Here is a 24,802-nt window from a genome sequence, read left to right as displayed (position 1 = left end):
TTTGTTATTCACAAAAATGTATAAAGGTTAGGAATTAATATTAACTTTCCCTCCCCTCTTGTGAATATATTATAGGGATTACTCCTTGCAATCTTTAATTTTCTTTTGATCTAGCTTAGATTTCAATAAATGCAGATCTATAAATACCCATAGAATTCTGTTTAGTGTTAAACACCATGCTGAACCCCAATTTGATCCACCCAGTTCAGCAATCATTCTCTGCAAAACATTAAAGTTGAAGACAAACAGGCTTTGGTGAGCTAGCCACCTAGAATACCTTGAATTATCTACGGTTTCGTTTTTGAACTCTTGAAACATGAAGACTTTGTCCAAGCATGTTCTAACTAAGCTAAATAAAGGGCATGGTGAGATTGGAATTAATTTCAGCTGAAACATTCAAGATTGTGCAGGATCTATAAGACATTTTGTCCCAGGGTGAGCACTGCACAAAAGCATGAAACCTGCATGTTCTATATCAATTTGGTGAAGTCTTGGCTCTCAATGTAGAATTTATAGTAGGAGTCTGATGCAGTCACAGCACCCTCTGCTGGTTCTGTTATGACAACAGCAAATTAAATGTAGGAGTCTTCCTAGTCCTAACAATTTTTTTTGTCCCTTTAACCAGTCGAGAAGGGGGGATTGGGGGGGAAGGAGAACATTCAATTGCATTCAGTCGATGAGGAGGAGAGTCCCCCGCCTAGTGCTGGAAAAATAGCTAAATTTAACCCCTTCCACCCAGGGCCGTTTGAAGGAATTTGGGGGCCCCAAGCAAAACAGACATGGAGGCCCCCACATGCACGCTCAAGGTCTGGGCCCCCCTGGGGAGAGTCCCATTTCCTTCCTTCCTCTCCCCCCCCTCCCCCCCCCCTCCTCCTCAAAATTTCCTTCCTCTCCCCCCCCCTCTCAAAATTTCCTTCTTCTCCCCCCCCTCTCAAAATTTCCTTCCTCTCCCCCCCCCCCCTCAAAATTCCCTTCCTCTCCCCCCCCCCCCTCAAAATTCCCTTCCTCTCCCCCCCCCTCAAAATTTCCTTCCTCTCCCCCCCCCCCTCAAAATTTCCTTCCTCTCCCCCCCCCCCCTCAAAATTTCCTTCCTCTCCCCCCCTCAAAATTTCCTTCCTCTCCCCCCCCCCCCTCAAAATTCCCTTCCTCTCCCCCCCCCTCAAAATTTCCTTCCTCTCCCCCCCCCCCTCAAAATTTCCTTCCTCTCCCCCCCCCCCCTCAAAATTTCCTTCCTCTCCCCCCCTCAAAATTTCCTTCCTCTCCCCCCCTCAAAATTTCCTTCCTCTCCCCCCCTCAAAATTTCCTTCCTCTCCCCCCCTCAAAATTTCCTTCCTCTCCCCCCCTCAAAATTTCCTTCCTCTCCCCCCCCCTCAAAATTTCCTTCCTCTCCCCCCCCCTCAAAATTTCCTTCCTCTCCCCCCCTCCTCAAAATTTCCTTCCTCTCCCCCCCTCCTCAAAATTTCCTTCCTCTCCCCCCCCCCTCAAAATTTCCTTCCTCTCCCCCCCCCTCCTCAAAATTTCCTTCCTCTCCCCCCCCTCCTCAAAATTTCCTTCCTCTCCCCCCCCCTCCTCAAAATTTCCTTCCTCTCCCCCCCCCTCCTCAAAATTTCCTTCCTCTCCCCCCCCTCCTCAAAATTTCCTTCCTCTCCCCCCCTCCCTCCTCAAAATTTCCTTCCTCTCCCCCCCCCCCTCCTCAAAATTTCCTTCCTCTCCCCCCCCCCCCCCTCCTCAAAATTTCCTCCCTCCCTCCATACCTGCGACCCGGTATGTACCCACTGAATGTGGGGCCCGGACGACCTGAGCAGTCCGGGCCCCCCAGGACCGCATGCCTCTGCCAGCTCTGCTTGGGGCCCCGGGCCAGCTCAGGGCCCCAAGCAGTTGCTTGTTTTGCCTGTCGGGTAGCGACAGGCCTGCTTCCACCCCCTAGAGCCCGGAAAACAAGTAGGTTTTCCTGGCACTATAGTGGTCCTTTAAGACCAACATTGTTAGTGGCACTGTCATTTTCTTCTGTTTATGCCTTCTGTATGTATTACAATTGCCCCATTGCTTAATATTTATGGTCTTTGTGTCCAGGATCTCAATAATCAAGGAGCATCTATTTTGTTGCTCAGTCCATAATACCTGCAGTTTGCACCTCTGATTCTTTTGACCAGGTGGTTAAATCAGATATTGAACACTAGGTACCAAACCAACTTTAGCTTAATGAAGCAGTGTCAGTCACAGGCAGGGGAGATGTGACCAAGGCTGCTTTAACCGTGATTTCACTCCTAAATGGCACAGGAATAAGCAGTGTGGCTGCAGGTGCATGATCTATATACCAAAACCACGTTCTCAAGCTAAAGTGGTTTTAATACTTAAAATGTCCCTTTAAGCACTGGCCATTACCAAGTATCTTGCCATCCACGAGAAAAGTTGATTTCTACATTTGAATTGGGCAAATAGATTAGCAGAGTATCATGATAGCGGAAGTTCTAGAACATCTGGAGATGATCTAGCATGTGCCCAGCCCTGTTATAAATCCCATGCAAAACTAAAAACCAATGTTAGTTTTAATGAAAATTAAACCAAAAAACATGCAAAGTGACAGTCCCACGTTAATATCAAAACATTTTATTTTTAACAACATTTTTAGTCAAGTTCTAGGCTTTTGCAACAACCCAAATAACCTTAATTGTGAAGTGTAGAAATTAAATGCTTTTAACCTGCATAATTGCAAATAGTTATGTTGCATAGACTCAACAAAAACATCCAACATTTAGCACAAAAACAATCTGATTGGATTTCAAGAGTCAAGCTTAAAAAAAAACAAAAAAAAACAAAAAAAACAAAAAAAAAAAAACACAAACACCTTGGCAAATACTACAAAACCGGATAAGTCAAACAAGAAGTAGCCCCAAATTGTTAGTGTCACACTGCTAATCAGAGAGATGAAGGAATTAAAGTATATAATTTATGTCAGACTTAAGCCTGAGTGAGAATCCAGGTGTAAAAAAATTGAAAATAAATACATGAAAGGGTGCAGAGACTCAGCCAAAGTGAGCCATTACGAGATCGCAAGACAAGGCTTTAGTACAATTAGAATCAAACGTGGTACAGTTTTTGCAGAACTAAAGAAAACCTTCACATGTCGTCAGAGGTGTCACTGCTGCTGGTCTCAGACTCCTCATTACCATTTGTGGCAAGATTGCCATTTTTCCATGACGAGAGCTTGAAATCAAGCGAAAGACAGTTTTTCATGAAACCTTGTTTACGGAGACCATTCTTTTGAAGCTATTAAAAAAAACAAAACAAAAAAAACCAGACAGTGATTAGACTGAAGGTAGGAGTTGGGGTTGAATTAGAGCAAGCTTCCCCAAACTCCAGCCCTCCAGATGTTGCTGAACTATAACTCCCATGATTCTATGAATGAAATAGATAGGCAGAGAATCATGGGAGTTATACTTCAGCAACATCTGAAGGGCCAGAGTTTGGGGAAGCCTGCATTAGAGTAACAGTGAGGGGGGGCAGTCTTGCCTTTGTATCAAGAGAATTAGTTTAAACAAGAAATGGTAAGTCAATTTATACAAATCGACCAAGATGCTGCCAGTTTGATAATTCAGCTATTCCGTTAACCAAGATACAGTCAAATTGTAGTACAAATATAGCTGAAACATACTTGCCTTTACATAGCAAGTTTTGTGTTAAGACAATTGAGCAGTATGTGTACCAATATACTGCAGGCAGACACTCCTGCAACACTAGAGGCTACGATTAAAGTGTTCCAATATATTTTTACTATGAATCAAAAATAAAAATAAAAATAAAAAAAAAGTGGTGTTCAGGCAGTTAACCTGAGACTACAGTCGACTCGTGGATCAAAGTCCATGCTTTGGCTCATGAATGGAAACATTCTACATTTCATTTGGAATAAAAAACTTTTTGCATCCTTTTTAGCTACTCTTTTACTCCTTGGTATTTGGCCATCTGCTCATGTTCCTTCTTCCTGAAGTTGTCACAGAGTATTGACACATCCACCACTCTAGTCTTGTTATTCTCTACGATCAGCGTCAGGTTGGTTGGCCACTACTGGTTTGTCTGGATCTGAAAGTCCCACAAGATCTTAGCACTGTCATTCTCAATGACCCTTTGTGCTATCTCCCTTATGGACCTGGGCAGGTCAGGCCCATATTCTTGGAACAATACCAGCAACTTTATTGTGCCTCAGTGTATGCTGTCCCTGCCATTATCTTGCACCTGGTTACCATTTGCTGGCTGGTCAGAGGCCTCTTTGCACAATCTACACCTTAGGTCATGCCTGTTGTGCTAGACCCTGCTTCTATTGATCTAGTGCAAAGTGCCTGTGCCGCTAGAATTAGTGCCTATGTGCAGTATTTCAGTCCTGCCTTTTCCCAACCACTGGTAAAAATGTTTTAGATTGTGCCACATCTCTCCATGTACCACCGGCAAATGGTGGGTTAGTCTCGCCATGGAACCACTTCCTTTCTGTATCCTCTATTGTCAGTCATTCCCTTAACAATTCATCTTTAGGAGCCATCTTTGTGGTGTACTTGTGGAAGTTTTGTTTCATCCAGGACTGACCCTGACCATTAAGCAACAATCTCCTTCCTGCTGGTGTACAGTCTCTGGGTGCTTGATTTCAGGGGGAATCATCCATTAATAGTGAGAGTGGTCTCTGGGTTGTCAAACATGGTGACCAGCTATTTTCTTGGTCACATTATCATTTAAGCTGGGTACCGGATGACTGGTAGGGGATGTGTTAATGGCTTTGATCTCATTTTTGACACTGAGCTGGAACTTCAGAACCGGTGACTCTCTGAAGGTGAGATGTTGCTATTCTCCTTGCCTCTTCCTCATGTTGCCATGTGTTTGAGATACAGTCCTGGAATTGGCTTCTTGAGCAGTTTTCCACGTGCCCATTGAACTCTTGATGAAGGCGCTTACTGTCTTGTATGTCCTTGAATCTTTGAGGCTATGAAGCCTGACAGGACCTTCCATGTTATTGGAAGGCAGGTGATTTGTTTGTGGTTAGATGGTGATCCCTTGTGAGGGTCCTTCATGACCAGTATTTCCCTGCCTTGTGTTAGCCAGTCATATTAGGAACCCGTTGCTAGCAGCAGGTTCATTTGTGCCACTAGGCATTCATGCAGCATTGCTCGTTTCTTTACCCATTAGGTGTGGATCATGTTGGGTCCTGGGGCTAGCCAACTCTTAATGTGGGCTACTCACTGTTTGATATCTCCCAAATGTGTTTACTTTATCTTGGCTTCCATTCTGCATTTCCATGGTGGGCATGGTTCGTCTTTCATATAAGAGCCTGTTGATGTGTTCTGCTGTGGATGTTCACTAACTTGTATACAGTCTGGTGGCAATTTACCAGTGATCTTCGGTCATATTGTCAAGGACTTTTCTAGGATCATCTTTCTTATATCTGAGGTTATGCACCCTTGGAGACGATTTGGGTTGGCAACCCAAGTATGCCCAAATATCGGTGTCTTCCTCCATGTGGCTCATGTATGATGTTTTGTGTAGTCCATCCAACTTCAATTGTGACAATTCCTTCTTCTTGGCAATGCTCAGATGTTTAACTAGCCTTTTTGGGGATGGGGTTGTGAAAATTGATTCCTAGGTTCAATCTTATAGGGGTCTTATTAGATAGCCAATCTTAATATAGGCTAACTTGGAAATGCTTAAAAAGACACTTAAGACCATATATGTTCCGTGAGCAGATAGCGAGAGCGCGCGCGCGCGCCCCCCCCCCCCCCACCTGAGCCGTCTCTCCTAAATCAGTCTGTACCTTCATGTACATAACAGAACTTATCTGTTATATGTACATGACGTTCATCCCTATGTCTTATCTGTACTCCCTTCACTCCCTTGCATCTACTGTTCTATGATTATTTGCACATAAGCACTAGTGTATAAAAACAAAACTGACACTAAATTGCGCTCTGGCTGCTTATAGGCGAAATCACTTTTAGCATTGTATTACTTTAAATACTTGATTCAGTTACGCTTGTTACCTTACTATTTTATTATATGTCAATAAGTCAATCTGCATGTACACCTGCATGTGTAACCCTCCCTGACACATCAGACTAAAGCATAGCAAAGCATACATTAACATACAAACTACTTATAAGCGAGGATATGCAACAGAAACGTTCACCCTAAACTACTGTTACCAAGCGACGATGTAACTTATTATAACGAATGCGAATAACCTATGTGTACCTAGCCTGCCTTATTACATAAAAATTGTGTTTGCTCTATCTAAATGCTATATAACAGTTGACAAATCTGTATGCTCAATGTGTTGGAATATGCTGTTGTGGCATTGCTGACAAGCGGTTGTTATTCATGCACAGCAAAAATAAAGAGTTACAACAAAAAAAAAAAAAAAACACAACTGACAAAATAAAGGTCAGAGGTTTATTTTGATAGCCAACACGAGTCATGTCTAATTCACGCTTTTCCAAGTGCACTTGAAAACAATTTGGGTTCCCCTGAATAGAACAGGTCAAATTGGATCTGTATCAGGGTAGATTGTCTATTCCTTCCTAGTTCCCACAGATGGTTCATGTAGCCCCTCTCATTGGGTCTGCTGTTGTAGCAGTCAAGCAAGACTAGGACTGGTTTGTTCTAGTAGCCCACTTGTCACCACATTGCTAATTCAGGCGATGTCCGAACCGGCATTCCTTTCTTGGTTCGGGTTACTCTATTACTGAGGTGGGAGAGTGTGTGATTAGATATAGATATATATCCTGCCCAGGGACACTTACTGGTGAGGTGGTCCGACAGGGATCCGAAACTATGGTTACCAATATAGCTATAGATTTTGCAGTAGATTGAAGTTACGCTTTATATTCAGTGAATAAACCTAAATTGCAAAATAGTAACAATGGCAGATTTGCAGAGAAGCTTACCCATTAGTACAAGTTTAGTGCAAATTTAGCAATTCACCAATTTTAATGAATGTACAATAATATTTAGTGCCAACATAGTCAGTGCAGTACAACTGGCAAACAGTCTAACAAAAACCATGTTTGGCATACAGGAAATAGTGCTGTAGGTGAAATGAGCTTACAATCTAAAGCCCTTCTAATATTAATTATATTACCTGCTCGCTAATGGCCTTGAATTCCCTCAACTCCTCTTCTGTTAAGGGAGCATAAATATCATTATCAGCATCTTCCTGCCAACCCATTTCCTTCAACAACCTGGAAAAAAAATAAAAATCAAAGTGGTACAAAGATATTGTTTAGAGTCCTACAATTAAATTAGAATGTTGGAAGCAATATAATGAAACAAAAGTGCAGCCAAAATGGAACATTTATCAAAACCAAGTTAGCAGTTTGCTACTTTTGAGGATCTCTTAACCAGAATGCCTAGAACGTCTCTTGTAAGACCGCAATTATTATTATTATTTATTGCCATTTATAAATCGTCAGATTCCGCAGCGCTGTACAATTAGTGGAGAAACGTACAATATACACAGACAAATACAAGAGGTAAGAGAGCCCTGCCCGTAAGCTGATATCTAGCCACAACAAAGTGCTTGGCTAGATGGCCCAACAACAATTAGCAGAGATTTCCTTTTGTTGTTCCTGGATATAACACTACATGAATTAGTACACAATTATTAGAGACAGGAGGATACATAAACGTGAAATTAAGAGACCTGTAGATCCTCTTAGCCACAATGCCAGTTTGATAAAGTTTCTTGAAGACCACTCTGATACTTTCCACCAATTGTATGCTTCAATCCAGCTCCAGCGTGACATAGGAATGTGAAAATGCGCTAGGAAATACACTATATATTTTACATGCAGTTGTCTCTTCCATGCCTCCTAAATTGACCCAAGCAAACCAGATGTAACCATATAGGTAGGACTAGACATAGGACACATGGTCACATTTATACTGGAAGAAAGGAGATTTAGTCCAAGGAAGAGGATAGGGATTTTTTTTTTTTTTTAAAACGTAAGAATAAGGATGTGGAATTCTCTGGCTAAAAAGATGGAAGGGGGCGGGGCCTGACCAGCATGGCGGAGAGACGTGTTCTCCACGAGCTCCCGCGTAAACGCGTCGAAACGAGAAAAATAAGGCCCCTACAGGCGACACAAGCGGCAATCCCAGGCACCCTCCTGCCACCCACAACAGGGGGCACACGATGGGACGCCGGGCAATCCGATTGGGACCAGATGGAACCGCGACAGACACAGCCGCCTGGTGCGCGACGGGCGGGGGAGGCGGCCGCTCCCTCAGCCTGGAGGCATATTGAGGCACAAGAAAGCCCTGTACCCCCCTTCCACCCCCCGGACCGGCGGGGGTAATCCCGGTCCATCCAGGGGTGGCTACCCCGGGCATACGGAGAAGCAAAAAGGCACCAAGACAGGACAGCAAAGACCTACCTAAAATGTCGGAAGAGACAAGCGCTGAGACCCTAACTGACCCAACACGAGACATCCTCTCACGAATCCGCGGCCACTTTGAGGCATTCTGGAGGAAGCTGGAGGGTAAGCTGCACTTGCGAGCCCCGCCACAGCCTCCTACCTTCACAAGGCTGTCACCGCTACCAAACTCCCAGCAGGCGAACGGGCGCATGCACAGCCGCCCTAGACCCACACTCATCCGGGCACGGCACCAACGCAGATCTACTCGGCAACCCTACTGCAGCTCCACCACACGCCAGCCCGGCACACAGACTCCATGCTCCCAATACTTCCTGGCGGAGAAGGCCCACGCCACAGCGCCAACTAAAGGCTCAAAGGCGACACAGGGGACAAGGCCCGGGAAGAAAACGCCGCTACCCGACAACAGCCAAGATGCAACGATGTACAGGATTTTGGGACTGGCAGTACAAGGGCAAAATAAATGTTCTGGGACTCCTGTGGCAAAATGTAGCTTGGCCCCAACGGGGAATTGGCTGAACACACAGCTATACTGAGGACTCTACCACCCCTGGCATGCAACTCCTAGGGCACACGTAACAGTCCTGTAACGTATATTGCTAGCACTTAATGTTAACTTTACTTTGTACTTCTACTTTTATAACCTATGCTACTGCGACTAATACAGTAAGAGAACAGCAATGCAGATAGTCAGGGTCAGTGTAACAATCTTGCCTCTTCTCTGACATAAAAGCTAGACTAAGCCTGAATAACACTAATCGAATACCACTCTTATGCCCCAAACTAGCTGACTAGACATATCAGTGATATTACCTACAGATATGAGACAGAATCAGCGGTTAGACCATCTACTGTTAATTACCTAAACTCTCTCTAAACATAAAAATTGTGCTTGATTTTGCATGTACCTATATATGTTTCAAATGTCTTTTATGCGTTGGAGGAATGCCTTTGGCGTACCTCGCAACAACCGGTTATCAGCTTATGCACTACAAAAATACAAAAAAAAAAAAAAACACACTAAACTTGATAGACGTGTCTTTTTACACTATTAAACTAGAATAAAAAAAATAAAATAAACACATTTAGAAAGTTCCACTATATGGCTGAGCAGCCATATTCAGTTAAACTGCACTGCTGTGACCACCTGCTGCTCAGTCTACCTTGCCTAATGCATTTCTACACAGAGGAATTAAAACAGGCAAGGTTGAGCAGCAGTTTTTCCAGATAGTCTGACCCAATATCGCTACTGAGCAAATTAAAAAGCAAACGCTCGACAGGTTACACTCTATTGGCATACGACTATGGAGGGAGTTCAAAGTCCAGTCCCGCCCCCCCAAAACCACTACATACGTTGTAGTGAAAGTAAAATTTTGCTTCAAACACTATGAAAGCTTTAGTCTACATATTCTTCAAAAAGCCATTGAAACCTCACCTGTGCTCAGCTTCCAGTGAACTTGAAAGTACATCTGTTTCAGGAAACATTGGAGACCTTGACAAGGTTTCCGAAATCACAGAATTGCCATTGGTTACTTCTTCTGTATCAAAGTTTAGCTCTAATTCTCTTTCTTGGCATGTTGACATCTGGTTATGGAAATCACCAGCCCCCTACAAATAAAAGCAAATATTTTTCTCTATAGAGTTTGAAGAATTAAATTACTTCCACGCCCTAACAGTTTATTTTTGTCCCGTTCAGACTATAGTGGTGTAGAGAGAAATATTAAAAAGCATTGTATGCAATACAACAAAAGGTCACTGTCCTGAAACCTAGCCAGTTTTGAGTTTCATCCATAATCAAGAGCATTGAGACAAGTTTGTGTAAGCCGTTTCTTTAAACATTAAGCATGAACACATTTGTACAAGGATGTGTTTCACAGCTTATTCATGGATGGTACTGTACAGATGTCATAAGGTCATAGTGAGACCATGAAACAAAGAAACCACTATAATCACTATAGCCTGCTTATCAGAAACTATCAATTTCGGACAAATTTTACCATTTTCGTTTCAGAAATTAGTTTGGAAAAATAAATCTTGTTGCAGCTGCCTCTTGCAGCAGTTTAGTAGATAACTACCTAAATTGGTATCTTTTGGGATTGACATATTTAAGAGTACAATAGAATAGCTCTTGGGGCTAGTTATGTGAATCCTACAAGGATTAGGGAACTACCTACTAAGAAGCTGAAAGACCAAAGTTACAACCAGTGGCTGCTCACCGATAGGTAAATCCTATAGCTATTTTTTTTCTTGTCAGAGCACCGACTCAAATATTTCCCCGCCATGCAACCTCAACCTGCACAGAGCCTGCTTGGGGCACCCTAGTCACCAAGTCATTTTTGTGAAGAGGGTGAAGGGAGGGATAATAAGACAACCCCCTTGTTATTTATGGTTCTCACCTGTAAGAAGTTGATATGCAAAACTGCAATATTGTATACAAATTTCTGTGTATGTGACTGGTTTCACAACTTCGGGTCATCTACTTGATAACAGTATGATACTGATCAAAGCTTTGAGTTGCATTTTACAGCACACCGCTAAAGAAACAATAGCTTACATCCAGTGGCGTACATACCAGGGTCGCAGGGGTCGCGGCTGCAACCGGGCCCGGCCCACCAGGGGGCCCGGCCGCCCCTGCGACCCGGTATGTACCCACAGGGCCAGCCTCTTCTGCTGGGGGGCCCAGGAGCCGGCCACCTCCGGGCCCCCCGAGGCTGGCCCTGCTGTCACCCGGCTGGCGGGCGCGCGAGGGAGCACTGTCCCCTGGGTGCTCCCTCTTCAGCTCCCTCGCGCACCGCACTGAAACCGGAGCCGGAAGATGACGTCATCTTCCGGCTCCGGTATCAGTACGCGGCGCGCGAGGGAGCTGAAGAGGGAGCACCCAGGGGACAGTGCTCCCTCGCGCGCCCGCCAGCCGGGTGACACCACTGGACCCCAGGGAATCCCCCCAGCTCTCACACAGGTAAGGAGGCTGGGGGGATTAAATTTAAAAAAAAAAACCAGAAAAAACGTGTGTGTGTTTAGTGAGTGTGTGTTAGTGAGAGTGGTAGTGAGTGAGAGTGTGAGTGAGAGTGTGAGTGTGAGTGAGTGAGAGTGTGTGAGTGAGTGAGAGTGTGTTAGTGAGTGAGAGTGTGTGAGTGAGTGAGAGTGTGTTAGTGAGTGAGAGTGTGTTAGTGAGTGAGAGTGTGTTAGTGAGTGTGTGTTAGTGAGTGAGTGTGTGTTAGTGAGTGTGTGTTAGTGAGTGTGTGTTAGTGAGTGTGTGTTAGTGAGTGTGTGTTAGTGAGTGTGTGTTAGTGAGTGTGTGTTAGTGAGTGTGTGTTAGTGAGTGTGTGTTAGTGAGTGTGTGTTAGTGAGTGTGTGTTAGTGAGTGTGTGTTAGTGAGTGTGTGTTAGTGAGTGTGTGTTAGTGAGTGTGTGTTAGTGAGTGTGTGTTAGTGAGTGTGTGTTAGTGAGTGTGTGTTAGTGAGTGTGTGTTAGTGAGTGTGTGTTAGTGAGTGTGTGTTAGTGAGTGTGTGTTAGTGAGTGTGTGTTAGTGAGTGTGTGTTAGTGAGTGTGTGTTAGTGAGTGTGTGTTAGTGAGTGTGTGTTAGTGAGTGTGTGTTAGTGAGTGTGTGTTAGTGAGTGTGTGTTAGTGAGTGTGTGTTAGTGAGTGTGTGTTAGTGAGTGTGTGTTAGTGAGTGTGTGTTAGTGAGTGTGTGTTAGTGAGTGTGTGTTAGTGAGTGTGTGTTAGTGAGTGTGTGTTAGTGAGTGTGTGTTAGTGAGTGTGTGTTAGTGAGTGTGTGTTAGTGAGTGTGTGTTAGTGAGTGTGTGTTAGTGAGTGTGTGTTAGTGAGTGTGTGTTAGTGAGTGTGTGTTAGTGAGTGTGTGTTAGTGAGTGTGTGTTAGTGAGTGTGTGTTAGTGAGTGTGTGTTAGTGAGTGTGTGTTAGTGAGTGTGTGTTAGTGAGTGTGTGTTAGTGAGTGTGTGTTAGTGAGTGTGTGTTAGTGAGTGTGTGTTAGTGAGTGTGTGTTAGTGAGTGTGTGTTAGTGAGTGTGTGTTAGTGAGTGTGTGTTAGTGAGTGTGTGTTAGTGAGTGTGTGTTAGTGAGTGTGTGTTAGTGAGTGTGTGTTAGTGAGTGTGTGTTAGTGAGTGTGTGTTAGTGAGTGTGTGTTAGTGAGTGTGTGTTAGTGAGTGTGTGTTAGTGAGTGTGTGTTAGTGAGTGTGTGTTAGTGAGTGTGTGTTAGTGAGTGTGTGTTAGTGAGTGTGTGTTAGTGAGTGTGTGTTAGTGAGTGTGTGTTAGTGAGTGTGTGTTAGTGAGTGTGTGTTAGTGAGTGTGTGTTAGTGAGTGTGTGTTAGTGAGTGTGTGTTAGTGAGTGTGTGTTAGTGAGTGTGTGTTAGTGAGTGTGTGTTAGTGAGTGTGTGTTAGTGAGTGTGTGTTAGTGAGTGTGTGTTAGTGAGTGTGTGTTAGTGAGTGTGTGTTAGTGAGTGTGTGTTAGTGAGTGTGTGTTAGTGAGTGTGTGTTAGTGAGTGTGTGTTAGTGAGTGTGTGTTAGTGAGTGTGTGTTAGTGAGTGTGTGTTAGTGAGTGTGTGTTAGTGAGTGTGTGTTAGTGAGTGTGTGTTAGTGAGTGTGTGTTAGTGAGTGTGTGTTAGTGAGTGTGTGTTAGTGAGTGTGTGTTAGTGAGTGTGTGTTAGTGAGTGTGTGTTAGTGAGTGTGTGTTAGTGAGTGTGTGTTAGTGAGTGTGTGTTAGTGAGTGTGTGTTAGTGAGTGTGTGTTAGTGAGTGTGTGTTAGTGAGTGTGTGTTAGTGAGTGTGTGTTAGTGAGTGTGTGTTAGTGAGTGTGTGTTAGTGAGTGTGTGTTAGTGAGTGTGTGTTAGTGAGTGTGTGTTAGTGAGTGTGTGTTAGTGAGTGTGTGTTAGTGAGTGTGTGTTAGTGAGTGTGTGTTAGTGAGTGTGTGTTAGTGAGTGTGTGTTAGTGAGTGTGTGTTAGTGAGTGTGTGTTAGTGAGTGTGTGTTAGTGAGTGTGTGTTAGTGAGTGTGTGTTAGTGAGTGTGTGTTAGTGAGTGTGTGTTAGTGAGTGTGTGTTAGTGAGTGTGTGTTAGTGAGTGTGTGTTAGTGAGTGTGTGTTAGTGAGTGTGTGTTAGTGAGTGTGTGTTAGTGAGTGTGTGTTAGTGAGTGTGTGTTAGTGAGTGTGTTAGTGAGTGTGTTAGTGAGTGTGTTAGTGAGTGTGTTAGTGAGTGTGTTAGTGAGTGTGTTAGTGAGTGTGTTAGTGAGTGTGTTAGTGAGTGTGTTAGTGAGTGTGTTAGTGAGTGTGTTAGTGAGTGTGTTAGTGAGTGTGTTAGTGAGTGTGTTAGTGAGTGTGTTAGTGAGTGTGTTAGTGAGTGTGTTAGTGAGTGTGTTAGTGAGTGTGTTAGTGAGTGTGTTAGTGAGTGTGTTAGTGAGTGTGTTAGTGAGTGTGTTAGTTTTAGAGTGTGTTAGTGTTAGTGTGTGTGTCTGTTACTGAGTATGTTTGTGTGCGTCTGTCACTGAGTGTGTGTCTGTCAGTAAATTTGTGCGTCTGTTCATGAGAGTGTGTGTGTGTGTGTGTCTAAAGCACTTACCTTTCTCCAGCGCCGGGCTCCCTTGGCGCTGGGGATCTCTCCGTCCCGATCCGCCTCTCAGCTCCGAATGCACATGCGTGGCAAGAGCCACGCGCGCATTCAAACCGCCCATATAGGAAAGCATTACTCAATGCTTTCCTATGGACGTTCAGCGTCTTCTCACTGTGATTTTCACAGTGAGAATCGCAGAAAATCCTCTAGCGGCTGTCAATGAGACAGCCACTAGAGATGGATTAACCCTCAGTGAAACATAGCAGTTTCTCTGAAACTGCTGTTTTCAGCTGCAGGGTTAAAACTAGAGAGACCTGGCACCCAGACCACTTCATTGAGCTGATTTGATCTGGGTGTCTGTAGTGGTCCTTTAAGTGTATGTGTTTATGCATGCACTGGCGTACATACCGCGGTCGCACGGGTCGCAGCCCTGCGACCAGGTGCCCGCCCGCCATGTGTTGCAGCCACAGCCCGCGCAGAGTAAGCGGGGGGGGGGCCCACAGATCAGTTTTCGCACCGGGGCCCCATGGGTTGTGTGTACGCCACTGCTTACATCCCTCCATCAGTTCTCCTGCCAACCAGTTTTTCCATGCATGTTATTAGGGGATCAGAAGATCTAGGTGTAATCCAGAGGTATATTTATGGATCTGTGCTGTCCTAGGTATGACAGAGCTTGGGCACTCCTTAATTTAAATTTGTCCCACCCCTTCCTGTCAAGGACACATCTCTTCCTGTTAAAGACTAACACTTTGACTGACTCACAAACACTCTGATTTGACAAAATCACTGACTCACAGACAGTCCCTGACACAGAATCACTCAGACACACAGGATCCCTTACAATCACACACACACTATGTATGCTGTATAATGGAAGATGGATTTTAACAAATACATGGGGAACAAATGAACATGATCTTTTAAAATGTATTCGGCCTAAGTATTGCTGCAAGAATCAAGGTAACAGCAATTAAGAGATGGGGTTCATCCACATTTAAAAAGTATTAAGAACGCTGTAATGGTGATTTTATTTAAAAGTTACCACAAAAATCTGCAAAGTTGACCGTGCAGCCATCAAAAGGTCGTTCATTTACAATATGGCAACATTTTATATAGCAAGCAAACAAGTAACTCATCCTTAGAACTTGCATTGTTATAAATCGTATAATTCACCAGATCCCATTTGTCTACTTCTTAAAGAAGATACTTGAAAGTACAAAGTCATAATTGCCCATATTCAACAAAAAACACTTCCTGAAATGAAGCCAAACCATCCAAATATTGTATTTAGTTTTTCATGGGGAAAAAACATGATTGCTACACAGAAAACAAAAAACACGTGTAACTAACTTTCAGGGAAAGTGATCTGCAAACTCACATTACTCATATTATTTCATATAATACTCTATTCAGAAGCAGGACAGACTGTTCTCCACGTCAATATTTTAGAAATTAAATCGAATGAGTTGACACTCGCTACCAAGCCAAAAGATTTATTTATGGCCAAATGCTATAGTCTGCTTCAGCATACAGTAAAGATTTCACTGGGACCAGAGACGTAAACTAGCCCATCCAAAGCTACTCAGACCCATTTTATTAATGATCAACCTTTTACATTCATGGATTTGTAAAAAAAAAAAAAAAAAAACCCACACACACACCTTTACATCCACAACATTGATTAGAAGGAATTTTTTTTCGTACCGGTTAGTATAGATGGTTCCATTTTAAGTATTATAGTCAGGCTGTATACCTGGGGTCAAGAGGGGTTGCTGGCCAGGCGGCTAGTTTATCTCCAGGCAGGTGGCAAGAGAGGGCTGATTTGTGATCTCTCCCTGCGGCGCGCGAAGGAGCTGAGCAGGGAGAGCCTCGCGGAAGATACGCCCCTGGTGTAACCATGAAGTATGTTTTCCAAAGCCATACTGTCCAATCTACCCAGAAACCAACCCTAACTGGTCAATTCTTACAGAACGTTATAGTATAGCTGGGGGAAGGAGATCAAAGAAAAGGACTTGTATAAAGATGGAACTCTGGGAAAAGGGGGCGGGATTAACCCCTTTTTGGGAGGTGAAAGCGATTCTGGGACATTTAGTTAAGGACTGCAAGAATCAGTCTTTAAAATAATAGCCAAAGAGTTGTTCACTTGTGCAGGGTGTTTAACAGAAGTAACAGATTAGTTTCTGATACTACAAAGATAGATATATACCTCATTCAGGCGACTTTCCGGCACATTTAGAAAGCCATCAAAGAAAGATGCATTTGAGTTGAAGATGTCACAAGCCGAATCTAGACAAATATCACTTTGAATATTTTTTCCCTCACATTGAGGATTGTGTTCCTGCAAGACAGTTATGACAAAGCAAATACATTTTAAACACAAAACCAGGGTCAACCGATTTCAAAATAAATGCAGATTTTACCTTTTGTTATATTACTTCTATAAAAGCTTTTCCTTGTTGATTTAACTTGAGCTACCTATTACTATAACCATTTGTCACATTAGTGAAGGCTTCACACAGTAGAATGAAGGAAGTGGACACCAGAATGAAGTGGGGCAAGTGTTCGTACTGATAAACGGAGGGAAGCTAAGAAGTGAAGCAAAGTTCAAGATTTGTTAGGATGAGTTTGAGGGCAGAGGGAAACACACCAGACAGTCTTGTTCGATCACTAAATATGTGTTGGGATAGAAGAATAAGAAATCTGCATTAAGTTTAGGATGTAAGGGCACACTGACAACACAAGATAAGAGATGTGATCAGACAGGGGGAGAAGCGCGAGTCAAAGCAGATATTGGTTAAAGGTATTGCAGGATGTCTGTAGTTAGTCTCATGGTTATAAGTTCTTATCTGACCTTACTCTGTAGATTATCAAGCTATTAGGTTGGACAATAGTGGTTGGATGTTGAATGAACATGATAGATGAAATGTCAGGAGAGAAAGTGAGGAAGCCAAGCAGAAACATTATAAAGGAAAAAGTAAAAAAAAAGGACTATATAACAGAAATGTAGGTAGACAGATGGAAGGAACCTCTGGAGAGGGAGAAGACAGACAAAGGGCAAAATGTTTGGAAGAAAAACAAAATCCCACTACACCACTTAATATCAGATGCATGGAAGAGTGGGTTGGCTGCAAATCACCATAGGATAGGCAAGTAGTGTCAGAGGGAGAGAGTGTTAAGTTTCAGAAGGGCAGAGAACAGTAGGGCACTCATTACTCGGGGTGCAGTACCCTGTCATTTTAGCCCTGCAATGAAGAATTAATGTGGAGTCACTTTCACATTATGAATGTCAATGTCATACAACATGGGCCAAGGTCAGAGGCAGTGTGCTTAGGAAATGTTAAAAAGACTTTGCAGAACTTACTTCAAATATTACATATTTTTGCTCCGGTAATTAAGGGTTATAACCCACATACAGATTGTATTTGCGAAGGAAAGACAAATTAAACAGATAACCGCTCCTATGTTGCTTCAAACCAACACTTTACCAAAGTGAACGTTACTCATAAATGTATAAGTTATACAAGTGCCTTCTTACCCCAGGAGAAGATTCGTTCGAGGTTTGAGTTTTAGGAGCTTCTGTCATGTTATTTGCTGGCTGAATATAGGTACTGGTTTCAATTGGATATTCTGATGGGAAGTCATCATTCATACCCTGCTTAGTCACAAGCATTGGTGATGTTCTAGATTTGGTAATTAAAGGGTATTCTGGAATTTAAAAATCAAGACAAATATTACATTTTTTTTACTACACTTATAAACCTTTCTACAAAGCTTGTCACCTTCATCAGCTGTCAACGCCATTTAAAGGTTACTATTCGGGAGAAACAGTGGAATTGCAATTTTGACATCAAAGTTGCAGAGCAATAACAAAATCAAGAAAGTCATAAAAGGCAGTTCTAGTCAGAGAAGTTCAGATACATTTTTTTTTTTTTTTTTTTAAATTTAGAATTTCGGGTCACTTTTCTAGAATTCGTGTATTTTAGAGGACAAAACTAAAACCTATTTATTTATTATTTAAACCTAACTTATTTGGAACACAACTTGTTATAGAAACTTGCGTTTCCCCCCAGACCTTTTATTATGCCTCCTGCATCTTAAGGATCATACTTCTTCCCATGCCACTTCATATTTATGGTCTTCTGTGTGCTGGATCTCAATACCTGGGTGCCTCCATTTTGCTCTCCTCTGTCCATGGAGTTTGCTCTTCTATGGGATTATGTTGACTGATTGTGGGTATTATTTTACCAGCCGAAATTGAACTTTTTTGCAAACACACTATAGGCACCCAGACCACTTCATTTCATTGAAGTGATCTGGTGCTATGCCTCTTTAGCCCTGTAATGTAAAACATTGCAGTTTGAGAAACTACAGTAGTGGTATTGCAGGGCAACTACAACTCTAGTGATAGTTTGGCAGCGAGACTGCATGGTACATAACCTATACACCAATGTATAGTTTGATGCTTAAGAGTGTTCCTTTAATAGATTTACAAATAAATCCATGTTTTAATGGATTTTGTAAAATTGGATGAAAAGCGATTGTCATGTGTCAGTATGCATAAATCGTCCCTTATACTAGTCCTTTATGACCTGACAGTGAATGCAAGACAACTAAACAGATGCTTCTCATAGAAATGCAAAGATATGACTGGACAAAGACAAAGCTTTGTGATTGTAATTAAGGATTTGTGTAGCAGTGAGGAGTCGGACATGGCACTGGATGGCAGATAAGGGTGAACTTGAGGTGGCACTGTCACTACAAACTTACCTTTCCACTTCCTTTGTGAGCTTTATATATTACAAGAGATTCACTGCTACATGCATTTAAGAAAATAAAAACTGTGGCACAAGGGGCAGGTTTTGCTGCACAGAGTATGAAGTCTATATTTTGAGACAAATAATGAACTTACCCCATACACTTGTAGTAACAGACTTCGTTTCGCTCAGTTCTACGTCATTCTCCGGGTAATAAGAAGGCTGAATAAAAACAAAATAGCACAAGTCTCAACACTAATCAAAAGAGTTTTTTGAAAAAAAGAAAAGAAAAAAAAAAAATATATATATATATATATATATATATATATATATATATATATATATATATATATATATATATATATATATATATAGCCTACAACATTTAATGAATCATCAATGCAACAGACACGAGACAGAAAAGCGAAAAACATTTTTAAAATGAATACACATACAATTCACTATGGTTGAGCCATAATGGTCTGATATCAAATGGATGAATGCAAGGCATTTCCTGCTTATATCCATAGAGATTTGTGCTGCTACCACCCAATTCCAATAGGTGAATATTTTAGGTTTCTAAAAAAAAGTGTCACTGATTACAATTACTTTGCCATTTTTCTTTAATGGAACCTTTACTTGGCTTGACAGATACCTTTTTTGGTACACTCCATTTTGTGGATCATATTGCATACAAGTCGCATGAAACAACTTGTAGTGGCTGGAATTCTTTGCATCTCATAAGGAGAGCGGTGTCTTCAGAGCGATCATTTTAAAAACAGTGTGTTACCAAATCATGAAGAGAGACTTTCCACTATATGGCACTAGACTCCAGGCACTAGAAGTCGGATGGTTAAGGCCAGCATGTAACAAGCTGACGTACAAATTGCGCATACGTGGGTCTCATTGGCAGAGTGCGCGCACACATACAGACACCTAGTTTACCCTATATCCTACACATACTCTAGCAAATGGAAATAAAACCAACCTCAAAACTGGGTGACAACCTCTGCTCCAGAGCCAAGATTTTGCTCAATCGTGACATGCTGGAATCCAGAAATCCTGTGTCTAAAGTAATGGTGTCACTTTGACAAAGGATGTCAATCACCCATGCTTAAAAATAGAGACGCACCAAAACTTCAGGAGGCCACTGGCTGAAAACTGAAACCAACTTTCCCCCCCAAGGATTTTAAAATAGTTTTTTCCTATAATTTTATTATTAGACTTTTTTATGAATCTAATATGAAAGACATATTAGACTCTAGTGTCCCCCATGTGCAGTATTCTTAACATTTCATGTAATCATTACTATCTTTCATTGTGATATATAATCATCTGAATGGTCAATGCAAGCATGTCTGTTAAACTATGCACTACAAAAATAAAAAAATGTGAATTAAAAAAAAAATTCAATAAAAAAAAAGATTGAAAAAACCAAACAATTTTGTCTGCAGAAATTTCGGTGCATCCCTACTTAAAAACACAGCTTCCATCATGTGATACTTTCGTCTTTACAACTCATCCCACAGGGATGGACCAAAAACAGGACTGTAGTACAAATATATGATTTACAAATTGAAGTGCTACGACTTCAAGTAACCACTCAGAAGATAAATACTTACAAAATCAATAGCTGGAAACGGCTTGCATCGTTCCCAATCCTCTTTCCATGTAATCTCATGCTCAAAAGTAGTGCTCTCCTGATTACTTTTTCCACCGTGGAAAGTGCTAGTGCAAAAGCGTGAACTAGTACTGCTGTATGCCATACGCGGATTTATATTTTCTGCTCCATTCCGGCTTTGTGAATGCCAGACATTTTTCTCTTTCCTTCCAAAATTACCTTTGTTCAAAGAGCAAAAAGACCCATCAGGGAGAATGATCAATACTTCCAAGAATATTTAACATTCTAAATGTATGATAAAAATTAAAAGCTAAAAATAAAAAAAAATTGCCATAAACACAAAAAAAAAAAAAAATGATAATTTGAAAAGTTTATCAAAAAAAAACAAAAATTATATTAAAAATATGAATTACTAAACTGAGGCCCTTGTTGCAAATTGGCTGTTCTAAATAGGTTTAGTAATAAACTTTGACAGGTTTGTACAATTAAAAAAAACAAAAAAAACAAAAAAAAAACCTAATTGCCTATGAATAAGTACTTGTTTAGGACAAAACAAGTATTTTGTATTTTTTGGTGCACGGCTTCTTTATTGGACTTCACTTTGTAAAATCTTGCTGTATTAGAACTTTAATCCTGGGATCATCGTCACTGCAAAGTTTGAATACTTCCTACTGTATGCCCAACAGCACTATTTTAGCCTAAAATGGACTATTCCCATATCAACGCAAGGATTAAAATTTATTGAACCCATTAGAAACAGAATGTATGGAAAACTACCTACTCCAACTGGAATCTGCAAAAGCAGAGTCTAAATTCTCTGAAGAACTGTGATGTCGTCGTATTGCACTGCACCAGGCATCTTGGCGAGCAGACGTGTCAGTATGCTTCTCAATATTTGAAGAGTACTGCATAGACAAGTCATAAAACATTTTCCATAATAAAAGTTAGCAGGCAGTATACAGAATATGAATCCACTTTTTTTTTTTCCCCCCCTCTTTTTAACAGGACAGCATACTGAAGTACTTTGGATGTTTGTTTTGAGGGGGAAAAAAAGGAACACTCTAGTTGTTTGTTGTTTTTTTGAATAAAATAAAGCTTTTGAAGATTAAAAAAATAAATAAGAAGTAAATCCCTACCTTTACTAGATGACCAGGTCCTTTAGCCACATACATGCACCTTGGTCAATTGGTCTCTATGTCTTCCCAACTTCACAGAAGCAGGGAAGACTATAGTTAAAAAAAAAAAAAAAAAAAACCCAACCACACAAACAAACTAAGGTGCATGTATATGGCTGAAAAGACAAAGTCGTTTTGAGGTGACAGCTGTCCTTTAAGATTCTAGAATAAAATCCTTTCTGTAATACAGGTAAAGTGTACTATTGCACTATTCCCACCATCTACTGGTTGTTATCATTACAGGGATATCCCTGTAATGCTCGTAAATTTAAAAAAAGATAATACAGAAACATACTGATAAGTGTATGTTACTTTGTGACAAATGAAAATGTGGCTACAGGTACCAGAAAGAGCCCTCCCTCCTTTTGTAAAACTGAGTTTTTAGATAAAAGAAAAAAAAAAATATGAAGATGTCACCACAGTCTGCTACTGTTCTCAAAATTACCTTTTAACCAGTTAAACTGCATCCACTCTAGTGCAGTACAGAAGTACAAATTAAAAGTTGAGTATTTACCTTTGAAGAGGTGGATGAGAGTGTGGGAAAGTTAAGCCAGGCTGGAGCGAAGTCATGCTGTGCCATTTAGACCACGTCACTTGAATAAAAGACAGACAAGCCTCTAACAGGTCATTTCAGTGCCCTAGTAAAATTTAAAAAAAAAAATTAAAACACACACCTCATTACAAGAATCTAAATCTCTTTCATAACATACATAGGAAATGTAGCCCAAATCAGAGTTTGTCCCTGCAAAATGTGTGCCCTCTGCTTGTTGCAGAAACCAAGACTGGGAGTTTAGTCCTTGGCAGTAGAATTAAAATGTGGGAAATGTTCCATATAAACAAAATCCAAGTTACACTCCCTATAGAACTGTGCCTTCGTAATATTAATGAGGATATGGTCCATCTAAGACTATTCAGTGACCCAAAAGGTTCAGAGCACCAAATCAAGGGTACTACATGTCCAGGTTTTTGGCAATAGAAATTCTACACCAGTTAGTTTAAAGCCAGCCAGCCAGTTCTATGAATTCCGTAAATAAATATTAGTGCAATCCAGAGATCCCATAAAACAAAGCAGGGACTACCACGATTTGAGCAATCCCAAAGCTAAAAAAAAAACAAAAAAAAAAAAACAGCATTTCATAAAAACCATGCTCAAACTTGCTGCCTCAGAATAAGATACTACTTCTTTGCAGTGTTAATTATATGCCATTTTCATGAGCACAGGTGCAAAAGATAAATATGGCTTGCATCTCTCATTTGATAAATGTTTTTGGAGTTACTGAGTGTATAGATAGCTCATTATTCCTACCCGGAATGAATCTGTCACAAAAGGTTATTTATGGGACAGGCTTTTTTCACTAAAGTAGGAATCAGATGCCAAATTTCAGGTTCTTACTAACTGCAGTTAACTGAACCCCACATGGCACAATCCAGGCACCTATTGCATATTAGGAGATAATATGCATACAACTGGCTTAAAGTGACACTAGTCACCCAGACCACTTCGGCTCAAAGAAGTGGTCTGGGTGCCAGGTCCATCAGGTTTTAACCCTTGCTATGTAAACATAGCAGTTTCAGAGAAACTGCTATGTTTACATAGGGTAAATCCAGACTCTAGTGGCTGTTTTCCTGACAGCCACTAGAGGGGTTTCTGCAACGCTGGATGCGAAATTCACATGCAGCGTGCAGAACGCCCATAGGAAAGCATTGAGAAATGCTTTCCAATGGACTGTTAGAAAGTGCGCACGGCTCATGCCGCACACGTGCGCTCCACTCAGGAGATGACGTCAGCGGGGAGAAGAGGTCACAAGCGCCGAGGGAGCCCAGCGCTGGATTAAGTTAAGTGGTTGAAGGGGTTTTAACCCCTTCAGCCCAGCGTGAGGGGGGCCCTGAGGGTGATGGTCCCCCAAGGATGACAGTGTCAGGAAAACAAGTTTGTTTTCCTGACACTATAGTGATCCTTTAACTTAACAAACACCCAGCAAGTCTCCACTATTTCTCTACGAAACACATTGGACTGGATCAGCGGTCATCCAGGTGGAGGATCTCAACAGAAGAGCTGCAGCGGTCAGGAGATTGGTAATTCACTGCTAGCCAGTAAATTTAAAGCAACACTAGGCCCCTAGACCACTTAATCTCATTGGCATGGTCTGGGTGCAGTGTCCCTGTTCCCTTAACCCTGCATACTGACAGCAACTACATGAGCTTCCTGCATTTTCACAGAGTTTAACTCCATTAAACATCTTCACGCTTTGCATGAGGAAGTTCAGAATCTCCATAGGAGAGTACGGATTTATTGCTTTCCTATGGTGAAGTTGTAATGTGCACACGGTTCGACGCTCATGCGCATTAGTATCTCCATTGGCATGACATCAGAGGAGGAGACATATCCAGCACAGAGGGACCTCAATGTGCGAATTAAGACAATGCTAGCATTCGTTTAAAAGGGTTTTGTTTATTAAAAAAGGAGGCAACCTATAATCTGAATAACCCAAGAACCAAAACTATACAAATATCGCTTTACTGCATATAAAAAAAAAAAAAAAAAAAACTTGTATATTGCCACAGCACCCTCTATTGGTTCTTTGTTAACCTTAGAGGAAAAAAAAAAGCTAGCATAAATAAAAAGTAACATCCATTGGAGATGACAGAAAAAATAGGAAAGTTAAAAAATAAATAAATAAAAAAATTCTAGCAGTTGGAGCTTAAAATCAATGTGGACACAGTGCAGCAATAGTGTTATATCCCTCATTATTGGTAAACATGTCAGCAAAAAGTGGATTAATATCCTTGGGAGTTTTGTGAAGCATTCCACCAGTTATTAAATGTAATAGCTTTGAAAACACAATACATACAAATCAAGACCTCAGTTACAGAGATAATACACACCTCCAAAACAGCAACAAAAAGTAAAAAAAAAAAAAAAATGCAAAGCTCTAAATGCTTCCCAGTAAGTGGACAGGCACAATAAGAGAAAAATAAATATCTCACCAGGGGCTCAATTAATGAGTCTCCTCTCCCACTGGGTCAATGTCTTTACACTGTATGAATACTTTGTTCTCAAGTATAATGGCATCCAAAGGATCCCATACTAATGAAGTAGTTGTGGTCCACGAGTGTCTGTTCCCTTTTTGGGATAGCTTGTTACACATACAGACTGTATCACTCCTTCCAAGGCCTGCCTGCCTGCCTTTTCTACTTCCTGTATTCATAGGCAGGTGGGCGGGACCAGCCCGCTTCAGAACTGTCGTAATCCATGTAATAGCTGTGCAGAAAGCCTTAAGAC

At 41.6% G+C, this 24,802-nt stretch overlaps 1 protein-coding gene across 1 annotated transcript; it reads right to left on the bottom strand.

Annotated features, from left to right (window-relative positions):
* Positions 1–2,594: 2,594 nt before the first annotated feature.
* GPBP1 (GC-rich promoter binding protein 1) lies at positions 2,595–24,707 on the bottom strand. Its single transcript, XM_063456907.1, has 10 exons — positions 24,508–24,707; positions 22,034–22,157; positions 21,126–21,249; positions 20,346–20,563; positions 18,879–18,945; positions 17,505–17,674; positions 16,176–16,307; positions 9,847–10,019; positions 7,118–7,217; positions 2,595–3,270 (listed from the first exon to the last, which is right to left on the bottom strand). Exons 2-10 carry the CDS (start codon positions 22,097–22,099, stop codon positions 3,121–3,123), a joined length of 1,200 nt encoding a protein of 399 aa, XP_063312977.1. The 5' UTR covers positions 22,100–22,157; positions 24,508–24,707; the 3' UTR covers positions 2,595–3,120.
* Positions 24,708–24,802: the final 95 nt, after the last annotated feature.

This window comes from Pelobates fuscus, chromosome 5 (assembly GCF_036172605.1).
Source record: "Pelobates fuscus isolate aPelFus1 chromosome 5, aPelFus1.pri, whole genome shotgun sequence".
Taxonomy (NCBI): Eukaryota; Metazoa; Chordata; class Amphibia; order Anura; family Pelobatidae; genus Pelobates; species Pelobates fuscus.
The sequence above is the reverse complement of the archived record's forward strand: the minus strand, read 5'-3'. Positions and strand labels throughout refer to the sequence as shown.

Coding starts and splice junctions, on each gene's coding strand:
- GPBP1 (XM_063456907.1), bottom strand. CDS start 22,099: ATGGCACAGCATGACTTCGCTCCAGCCTGGCTTAACTTTCCCACACTC. Junction 17,675..18,878: donor TGTTACTACAAGTGTATGGG/GTAAGTTCATTA, acceptor TTTAAATTCCAG/AATACCCTTTAATTACCAAA. Junction 10,020..16,175: donor CGGAAAGTCGCCTGAATGAG/GTATATATCTAT, acceptor TTTTATTTGTAG/GGGGCTGGTGATTTCCATAA.